Raw genomic sequence first — 11,376 nt, forward strand, 5'->3', positions numbered from 1 at the left:
TGGAGCTGTTGTAGCCCCAAATCTGCCATGTTACAAAATTACCTGCAAAGATAAATTCAAATATAATGGACTTAACGATGGTTTTTCAGGTAACTCTCGCAGAATCCCAATAGTTTCACACCCAAGCAAATAATGCGCAATAAATTAAAAGGGCATTCAAATGAATAGATTGCAGACAAGTGCTTTAGTTCGCCAAGCATGTAGGGAGGGGGAGGAAACTCTGCTTTGTTTACAATTGCAGCGAGATAATGACAACGGGCAGGCGAGTGGACACCAGAGAACCCATTTGTAGCCCAGCCAGGGGGGGGGGGGGCATTCCCTAAGTCAACCCGAGCAGTATGCCAGGGCACAGCGACACCGCATTTTGTCACACATTGTACAATGGATGTGAGCCTCACGTCTATATATAATTCAGTGCCTCATTGAAGTTTGCCTTCTAGCATTATAATCTAGATTTGAAGTTTTCGTGACTGCAGGGATCCATACTCTTTGGTTCATTTGGTAAAGTCACGTAGGTAGAAAATAAATTAAATCACGACGTTTCGATCGCAACACAAGCGTCCGTCATCAGGCGGAACCGAAACAGCAGGACGACTGCTGATTTAGCAGTCGTCCTGCTGTATCGGTTTCTAGCATTATCACAATGTTTTTAACTTTTTGGCAATCAAGAACTTACACAAACACCTTCCTTATGAACCTCAGCAGTTTTAAAAATGTTCCCACAATAGGAAAATAGAAACACCGAGATATCCTTGCTATTGGCACAATGGAGCTCGTTTAAAAATGGAAACACAGAGTGATGATCTAAACTTTGCTCTTAAATGCTGGAGAACACACATCCACTTTTTTGTTTCTCCCAGGGGGACATTGTTATATACTGGGCTGGATGTTATATATATTTAACTCAATCCCTATCTTCTCCACCATGCAAACATGATCTGCAAAATAATGATCAAGCATCACATTCAACAATTCAAATTGCTTGCACATGCAGTTAAAACAAATGTGGTTTAAAATCCACAAATTACGCAATGGTAAAAAAACAAGCATATGCCGATTACACAACGGAGACACAAGACGTGTCGGGCAGCAGACTTGTTTGTTTCCTGATATGCAAGCATTGGAATAATAACAATAATACGTTCTTGCCGAGATTCATTAGTATTCTTGGCTTATTTGGACTGTATACAGTAATGGCCTTTCTGCTACGTTTAGTTTCAGCGCCATTAATAGAGCACTGCCCTTTCCTTTTCAGCGATTTTTAAGGACGAAATACATCAAATATGCAGAGTAATCACAAAGAATGCAGAGGTTTAGCACGGGAGAACGTCAGGTGGTAGACTGATTGGGGGATGTACTGTGAGTTTGTTTGTGCAGAACCGGTGCCGGAGTCAGCGTCATACCGTAAATGCTGTCCGACCACCGTAAATAGTAACACGGGTGGCAACTGCTGATCTGCCATAAGTGCGGATCGATGCAAGTCGAATTTATCTGCTGTAACAAAGCAATTGACTCAATCAAAAGGTCGTGAGTTCAAATCCAGATCAGGTCTCAACTTTAGCCATAAGTATCCGTTGGGCTACAGCTAATGAGAGACTGGCCCCCTGTACAAAGTTAATTTCCGTAAACTGGCTCAGAGCTGCCATTGGTGCAGAGCGCAGCCCATGGCTGATTTGAGCACGGGGACACTGGGCTTGCTGGTGTACACAGGCTGCAGGATGACGTACCTTCTTGGGCGGTGGCGGGGGCTTCTGCTGGAAGGCTAGCTTGGCTGCCTCTGCTGCCGACTCGGGCTCCTTGAAGCTCTTGCGCGAGTCCGTTTCCGAGAGCACCACGAAAAAGTGATGACACTTCTCACACTTGACAAATCGACTTGACGCTGCTCCAACACACAGGCACACGTCATTGTTATTAAGGACGGAAACTTGGAAATAATGGAGCAATGCCTCAGTTACATCAAAACATATTGCAGTCACCCTTTGCCCATAACATCTTCCATTTCAATAAAGTTTGCATTCATAACGTGGAAGACAATGTAACAGTTTTAAGAGCCAATATAAATATAAAACCATACCAGTTTCTTCCAGAATATTACCTGACAATCGTATGAAAGGTGCTTTTTTTATTATTATTATTATTATATTTTTACACAATTTACATAGTCTTGAAAACAATCACTAAATTGCTGGTAATGTTAGAAACATACAATACTTATTTATGTGCAACCTCTCCACTGTTATTTACTTTGTATATGTTTGACAAAGTTGCAATTATTCATTAATCATTATAGTTCATTATCTTATCGCGTCTGTAGAATGTTGAGGAAAACTTTTGTATACGACACTACAGTATAAAACACATTTTTTTATAAAAAATGTACGTGGGCAGAATTTTATTCTTCAAGTTTAAGCATCAGCCTTCATTTTCCTGCTCGAGCAATATCTACAGATAGGTTTCCCCAGAACTCTCATGTTTATTTTATTCCACATGAAAGTAGACCAACAGCATGGCTGAGTGCCACCCACAAGAGTGGATTGCAGCTCTCCACGGTCTCTGCATCGCAGTGCCAACCAAGCACAAGGAACAATCTGTTTTTGACTACATCTTGAAACGCTTACAACATTACACTTGACAACTAGACAGATGTATGCTAGCATGCTGACTGTAGGTTGTATGCTTGGGGTCATTGATTTAATGTCCAAAGTTGTCTGGCACTCTGAAGCAGACCAGGAACGTATGGTCTCAACACCAAAACCCAAGTAAGAAAGGAACCCACATCTACAAAATAAACCGCTTATTGTAAGGTTAGTATTTTAGAGGTATCTTGATTAACAGGCACTCACCTGATGATGTAAACTAACTGAAACTTCATTAATTACAGAAAAAAAACCTGTGAAGATTATTCTAATTACCGTAAATACATTACATCACTATTACTCCAAAATAACTTTATTTCCTTTTGGTGGTTTTGATGACAGAGATTTGTGTGCGCTTTATGTGAAGAAATATGACCCTCACATTTACGAAGCTAGATTTGAAGCCGCGCTTTATGCTGGGGCAAGGCAAGTTAAATTAATATTGAACTCTAAAACACAAGGGGAGAAGAGACCAAAACATCAGAAATCCAATAGATTTTTGTGACCAAAGGGAAACCAGAGTAATATACTTTTCAGTATCTCAACCTTCAGGAATTGCTCACTGGACATATCATACAAAAAATATGTTGATGTGCTCACCGAAAATTGTTCCCATTTTTGTCAAGAGAATGCTGAAGAACATGGTAGTTAAATGTAGTCAAAAAGCATCTGTGGCTGACAGGGAATCTGTATTCTAGTTGCTGTAAGTGAAATAAGATTGAGTGCCATCTCCTTTTCTTCCCCCCTACTCCGTCTACTCCCTTAAGTTTTTCTTCCCGCACCTTCCCTGGAGGGACTGTCACTCGGCTGACCTGGGAACGCCTGGGAATTCCCCAGGAAGAGCTAGTCCCTATTGCCAGGGACAGGGAGGTCTGGACCGCCCTACTTAACATGCTGCCGCCATGACCCTCACCAAGACAAGAGGATTGAGAAACGAAAGAACATTAAATAAGATTTGAGTGCCATCGCACAAGTGAAACAATTTATGTTGTGCTTGTGACTCACACACGAAGGTCTCCACGTGAGTGCACAACTCGCCACACTTGGGGCAGCGCAGCTGATTGCTTCCGCCCTTTCCAGAGGCTCCTGCGCTCTTCTTCCCTCCATTCGAATCTCCTACAGGTTTCTGTGGAAATCGAGGGAAACATGCAGCCAGGGTTTCCATTAATTTGTGAAAATTAGTGATGGCGCGGCGACAGAGTGGCGAGTGCACGACCACCAGAGTGCGATTGCTGGTCGCAGCCCACATCCATCAGTGGTGCATATCATCTTAACCGGTCCTTGGCCTCTCTGACCAATCTGCAGAGCAGTGTTGAAAAGTACGGTCAAACAACCCCATGATTGATACGGCATGAGCAGGGCTTCATGCAAGATGAAATTATTTTCGTTTCTATGATTTGTCAAGATTTTGAACGTAATTGATGTATTCTTTAATAATGCAGTGAATTAAAAACATTTTACATGTATAATTCAATCAATGTATATCAAACATCATAATATATTTTAATAATTCAATCAATGGATGTAACATGCCCAATGTGCATGATATCATATCCCTTCCGTAAGATTGTATAAAATCACGCTTCTTTTTCCAGCTTAAGTTATGCAATTTGGTCTTTGTGGATGATTGCATTGGTCTCCAAATGCAGACAATCAGCCAGTTGGAGCATTTATTCAAATGAAAAGAACAAAAAAGTTGTGATCCAAATCTAAAGTTCAGGAGCATGTGGAACCTTAACAATGATTACAGGCAGATGGCAAATAAGCCTGTCCCGTAAATAAACAGTGTTGAATAGCTTACAAGTTGCACAATGCAGCTTAGAGATCAGAAATGCAGGAGCAAATGGCAGTTTGCGTACTCGTGTGCTGAGGTCTTCACTGATAAAAGAGACACTTACTTGCCACCATCTCTGGTTATAACATCTAATCCTGTGCAAACCCACTGATAGAGATAATATTTTTCAATGTGCACTCGTGATAGCCTCTGTTATAATAAGAGTTGCATGTTGACAAAAAAAATACTTATACCAACATTTGCACGGGGACAATGATTATTTTACAATTTAGTTACAGGTTAACTTTAACTTTAAGCTATTTGGCAGTGACAAAGGCATGACCAGCTTACCCTTAAGAATTAAGTGAATGGGTGTTCAATATACACTTTTCAGAGAACAAATAACTTCGGAAATTCCCCACAGTAATTAGTACACAGCTGTGAAAGTGGAACCACAAACGCTATAGACTCAATGGCAATCCCTAAAGCAAATATATGCAGTTTCATGATCACAATGGATAGGGGGACAAAGGCAGAGTGGTAGCCCATTCCCTACATGTTGCAAAGGAGTCTGGTTGAATTCCGGCTGGGCTCCCTCATTAATAATGTATGTACAATTAGTATACAATAATGTGGCAGTGTTTTTTTTTTATAAAATGGCAGTGTTTGTATAACCAAAGCAAACATTCGGTTGACCCCTTTCAGCTGGGATTTGAAAATAATTATAGAGTAATCTAAATGTGGAAAGCTGATGGAACATTTTTCCATTGTTTAATGATCTTATGTGATCATCTAGCTCCCCGTGCTGAGCTCAATAACACTCCTGTTGCTGCCAGTTGAGTTCCATAATAAAAGCAACAAAAATAGTTTTCCATTTCGAAATGCCACTTAAAGGATAAGGAAACACGTTACATATAAGCTATAACCCTACACAATGCCTCGTTTTCCTGCAGGAAAAAGCTCTGTATTAAAAAAAAAAACATAGGTTTACTTACGTAATTACACTTTCAATGTTCTCAAGAAAATAAATCATAAGCGGGTGAGAATACAAGTGAGCAAAGTAGGTCAAAGGAAACATGAATTGACCGATGACTGTGCATTCCCTAAAAAAGAATGGACTAGCAGAGGGGTGGCAACCTTTCAAAGATGCGTTTTTTGGCTTTAGTCTTTGACCAAAATAGTTCTAGAGCCGCATCACACACAGAGCTACTTGTCCACATACACAAACACAGCAGGTATACAGCAGATGACAATCAAATTCTGACTTAAATAACGAAATAGATGGAATAAATTGTGTCTATTTAGTTTTTTCCCTCCTTAGTTAATCTTTAACAATACAGTTTGACTGTACATTTTCTTGTCACCAAGGCATTCCATAGTGGCCTAATCCCTGTCATATTTAATACACAATTTTTAGGTTACATTATGTTTAAGATTGAAGGAAAAGAACAGCTGCCCGCAAGGGCAATGCCCTCTGAAGCCGCAGGTTTCTAACCCCTGGACTAGCATCATTACCCAAAGCCATACATGGAGAATTTTATGTTGTCAGGAACAGTGTGGTGTGCGAACACTGTTCCTCCGCTCCGACATATGTCTATCCACTCCTTAATGTACCATTACCATTAACTACTCTCAAAGGTCTACGAGAAAATAAGTCCGATTAAACTCATGTACGCATAGTATATGCATAAACTTTGCGCAGGTTGAATCTGCAAGTTGTATGATCATGGTGCAAACATGGCAAAACAGGCCTGTGTGTTTTTAAGCTCAGCCAAGCAGAACGTCACTGCATACAAGTGTGCTTGTACCCCACCCACCTTACTCCCTTCAGTCACACCGGGCTCCTTCCCTGTGCCGTCTGTCTCTTTCTGTTTGTCCAGCACCGTGGAGATCGAGAACACACGGACAGGAAATGCACGGACCGCAAAGATCTGTCCTGGACTCGGTGTTCGGCCAGAATGCACTCGTGGCGTTGAACCAAAAACCTGCCCTGGAACACAAAGACAATGTGCTTTTAAACATGCTGTTGTCACTGCACGCTCTATCCCCCCTAGTGGCTGATGAACCGTCATTACACTCGACCCTTGATCATCTCCGTGCCTTTCCTTCACCCTGTTCAGCGCTCTATCCCCCCGAGTGGCTGATATACCGTCACTACACATTGACATGATAAACTCTCACAATACAATGGCCATCTCACGTAGGTAAAAAATAAAATAAATGAAAACAAAATTTCATATGTTTAATTTAATTATTTTACCTACGTGACTAAACCGAAAAAACCAAAGACTACTATGGGTCTCTGTGAACAGACTACTCAATATTAACTTTGAAATATAGTAATCTAGTTGGTAAAAAAACTATGAGTTTGAGGTAAGGAGTTAGTTGGGAAAACAGCAAGTGGTACCTATGAGTAACACTTTTTTAAAACAAAGTTTAACATAAGAATAACTTAAAATCCGGCTACGTTTTGTAAAATTCAAGTTATGGCACTCATGGCCTTGCATCAACATGGTTCCATGGCGTTGCCAGTCATGCTCCAGAAAGAGTGTAGGCATGGCATGTTCACAGCAAGCACATAACGGCACAGCCACAGAACAAAATTACACGGGAACAGTTATAGATAGAGAACATCCTGGGGGTCCAGCATTATTTTCACATTCCGTGGAAACTTAACTGCCTGTGGGGTGTGTGACGACCTTTGTGTGGCTCACGGTAGGTAGACAATTACTGGAGTGCAGCTTACCGGCCTCTGTTTCATTTGATAAACTAGAGTTTTACGCTGTGGGTCTAAGCACGTTTTTTGACTCCATCAAAACAATAAAATGTATACATGTACATAAAATCACTGAGGAGGATGGTGAATCATCGCATGTATTAATTAAACGTGAAATAAAATAGAAAATTACTTTTAATTTGTAACTTGAATTGGAATTTTATTCTATTTCAAGGTGTTTACTTAAAATTATACCACAACCATGATGGCTTTGCGAAAGTCTCACAATCACCAAGCATATTATTGCTGCATAACTATGGCACGAGTAATTTAATCATTTACCTGATAACTTAGAACTTATCTGCCGTGAATTTTTTGAACCCATTAAACTCTCTTTTGGTGAAGATAATATAAAACTCACACAGCCACTCCTCTTAACAAGCACTAACTTATCGAAGCAGGTTATAAATATCGGACGTAATTATTTACAATTAGGAATTTACACGACTTGATGATGTTATTAGGAATGGATAATCATACGTCAGATTTGCTTACAAAGCAATGTTAAAATTATTAAGGCGAATTATTCGTCCGGCATTTGGCAGTAGGGAAGTTGGAGTTTACAGTCATGTCCACAGACGAGCTTGGGAGGTTACAAACTCTGTTGTGTAACCAATGTGATTCTGTAAAACGTAGGCTTTAAGTTAGAAGTTATACAATGTTTAGGACTTTAACTTATCGATCACGGATCTTAATATTCCATGCACAATAACACAATCTAATCAGTCCTAGAAACATGTGCCCGAACTTAACCATGTGACCGCCCCTTTAATGGGCCCCATGTTACTTCTGGCTGACAATTCATCACAAGTTTGCTGTTGGTCCTTGCCCTTTATAGCCGTCTTTGATGACCACTTAAATGTGTTCAATTTATTGATATACCTTTTTGTAAGTGATCTGCTATACCATTACAATTTCACTGTTTTGCATCCAAACTTTAACATTTCCGAGTTATACAATATTCGTGTGTTAACGTTTGTCATCTAAGCACCATACACCTGTGTTCACACCAATGAGTGTTTTATTAACATAAACCTGTTAGGCTCAAGTTGAAACCCAAGTTTAGCACACGTGGAACACAACTGTTGGGATATTTAACTGAGAGAGACCATTATAATATCTGGCCACTCCCGCCACTTATTCTTTATTTTGTATATCTGGTAATACATTTCCTTCTTCAAGATATATTAAATATTTAAGGTAACTTAACATTTCTCTTATAAGAGGCCGGGCAATTCAGAGTTGAGAATACAAAGCTGGAGCTGCTGATATGCTGGCTTCAAATCCAAGCAAGCCACCTATGATGATAACACGGGGTTCTGGTTATTGAACTTAATTTGAATAGATCCCGAATCTACTCATTAAAAATATCAACCGCCATTCCATGTTCTATTCTCTCTTATCAGGGTGGTTAGAAAAAATGTGCCCCCTAGTTTACAGAAGGGTTTACAATAGTTCATGATCAACGTTTTTGGGTTAGATCGCATTATTTATAAATGTGTCATAACCCTCCACCACCCGACACGGCCAATGAGCAAAAAAGTGTCACGTTGACAAAATAAAATTACGAATTTTAATCCTCCTTCAAATATTTGGCCAATTCCTTGTGACGATTACTCAACGTTAGGTTGCCGAAAACGCATATTGTGCCAGAATAAATTCCAAAGATTGATTACTGGAAACATAATACACTCCGAATCGAGCACAGATGCGTGATCCACCGACCCTGCCCCCAAGGCTCCAGTGTATAGGGGTAAAGGTGGTTAATGGAACCATGGGAGGACGTAGGGGTCAAATGGGGTAAGGCTATCATCATATAAGGAGAACAAGGTGTATACAGGATACTGGGGGATGAAGAATATGGAGTGGTTAGAGGTTATAGGGGTTATGGGAAAGGGTGTGAAGGGTGTATTGGGGTAGAGTCTGACTAAAATTTGTATGAGAGATGTTTGTATGCGAATTGTAGATGTTATGCAGTGTACAAGGTAAGAATATGGAATACAGGGAGTAAATGGGGTACACATTACGGTGGGGGGGGGGGGTTATATAAAGTACAGTATAGAATATACATAACACTGGAAATTACACAATGAATACAAGGGTACAGTGAAAATGGGTGGCTTCAGGGTAACACATGGACAGGGGTCATATGGTTATAAAGGATGTAGGAAGAAACAAGGGCTAAGAGGCGGTGTCGATGGTGTATAGGAGTAGCATGACACATATAAATACGTGTAGTGTATCATGTAAGGGGAGGCCATGGTGGCTAGGAGATGTTGACTACCTCGCCTGGTGTACAGGAGGTCGTGGTGGGTTCGATCCCGATCCTGATGCCTGCTGCTGCATATTTGGAGTTTGCGTGTCTCTCTCTCTCTCATCATCATCATCATCACGGTGGCTAGGAAATGTTGACTACCTCGCCTGGTGTACAGGAGGTCGTGGTGGGTTCGATCCTGACCCTGACGCATGCTGCTGCTGCTGTATATTTGGAGTCTGCGTGGCACTTTCCCCGTGGATTTTATCTCCGGGCCCTCCGGTTTTCCCCTCCACATTAAGACCCAGCATCAGGCGTCTAAGAGTACACTGGCTGCTATGACATTCCACTTCGTTGAGCTATCGATTGCGGCCAGGTCACTTCTGAAAAATATCTACATAGCTCAGTGGGCCTCACCTTTATGAAGGCGACAGGGGTAATGCGAGGCATACCGGGGGGTACAGGTAGCTTGGGCAGGGGGTGTAGGGGGCAGTAGGGAAGAAGAGAGGCAGGGGAATGTAGCAGGAGGAGGGGTGGGGAGGGAGGGAGGTGGATGTGTGGTCCTCACCGCCGTGGGACAGGGCCCCACGCACCACCACGCGTCCCGTCCAGCGGCACCCAGCGCACGCCATGGGGCACAGCAGCAGTCGAGGACGACGACGACAGTCGCTTGCCGAAGACGAGCGGGCCCAAAAGAGTGACTAAATAAAGGAGTCAATTACAAATCAAACTCGATTCGAACCCGCAGCAGCCTCAAAATGGAGGCGCTGGCCCAGCGCCAGGGCTCCGAACGGGCGGTCGTGGGGTCAATCACCGGCGCTAAGAGCCGCAGTAGCAGCAGCAGTAGCAGCAGTCAGGGCTGTGGCAGCATCGGTAGCGGCGACGGGAAGGATGCGGATGGCCCCCTGGGGAGGCGGCTCACACCGCCGACTTCACTGCCGCCACCGCCGCCGCTGCTGCTGCTGCCGCCTTCTCCTGACGCGGCGCTGACGGTGCGCGGGAATCGACTCCGCGATTCCGGTCGGTAACGATCTTGCGCGGGAATCGACTGCGTGAGCGCGCGTGAGAACCGCCTTCTCGTCTTCGAATGTTTCATACGGTTTGAGGATTGTAGAGGTGGGGGGAGGGGGAGGGGAACGAGCAAGTTGGAACGCTCGAGACGTGAGATAATTTGCTGGAACAAGGTTAGAGGAGGCGACTGAATTAAAAAAAATCGATTCTGGGATTCGAGACCGGTGATGGGGTGGAATCGCGATTCCCACACGTACAGTGCGAGCAGTGCGAGGCGCGTGCCGCACGTGACCCCTCGACTCCCCCAGGTGGCCCCGCCCCCTAAAGTGACTCTGCCCCTCCCTCCCCCCGCGGGGGACACGCCCCCTGTGGTGACTCCACCCCCCAGGGCGTAACCCCGCCCCTCCCCCCCACCGCCGGGGACACGCCCCCTGTGGTGACTCCACCCCCCAGGGGGTAACCACGCCCCTTTCCCCCCCCGCGGGGGACACGCCCCCTGTGGTGACTCCACCCCCCAGGGCGTAACCCCGCCCCTCCCCCCCCCCCGCGGGGGACACGCCCCCTGTGGTGACTCCACTCCCCAGGGGGTAACCACGCCCCTTTCCCCCCCGCGGGGGACACGCCCCCTGTGGTGACTCCACCCCCCAGGGGGCAAGCTCGCCCCTCCCCCCCGCGGGAGACACGCCCCCTGTGGTGACTCCACCCCCCAGAGGGTAACCACGCCCGTTTCCCCCCTCGGGGGACACGCCCCCTGTGGTGACTCCACCCCCCAGGGGGCAAGCTCGCCCCTCCCCTCCTCGGGGGACACGCCCCCTGTTGTGACTCCACCCCCCAGGGGGTAACCACGCCCCTCACCCCCCGGGGGACACGCCCCCTGTGGTGACTCCACCCCCCAGGGGGTAACCCCGCCCCTCACTCCAACACC

At 44.4% G+C, this 11,376-nt stretch overlaps 1 protein-coding gene across 2 annotated transcripts in view; it reads right to left on the reverse strand.

Moving 5' to 3' along the window:
• CLPX (caseinolytic mitochondrial matrix peptidase chaperone subunit X) overlaps positions 1-10,443 on the reverse strand; it is a 33,447-nt gene extending 23,004 nt beyond the window's left edge. The window contains exons 1-4 of one of the 2 annotated variants that reach the window (XM_061557976.1): positions 10,009-10,443; positions 6,228-6,400; positions 3,642-3,762; positions 1,728-1,879 (exon numbers count right to left, since the gene is read on the reverse strand). In XM_061557976.1, coding sequence (XP_061413960.1) covers positions 1,728-1,879; positions 3,642-3,762; positions 6,228-6,400; positions 10,009-10,072 — 510 coding nt within the window. In that variant the 5' untranslated portion in view covers positions 10,073-10,443. The remainder of the gene's footprint in view (positions 1-1,727; positions 1,880-3,641; positions 3,763-6,227; positions 6,401-10,008) is intronic. The other variant, XM_061557977.1, reaches the window with a different exon arrangement.
• Positions 10,444-11,376: the final 933 nt, after the last annotated feature.

Source organism: Lethenteron reissneri, chromosome 24 (genome assembly GCF_015708825.2).
Source record: "Lethenteron reissneri isolate LAM-NWPU_2019-01 chromosome 24, ASM1570882v1, whole genome shotgun sequence".
NCBI lineage: Eukaryota > Metazoa > Chordata > Hyperoartia > Petromyzontiformes > Petromyzontidae > Lethenteron > Lethenteron reissneri.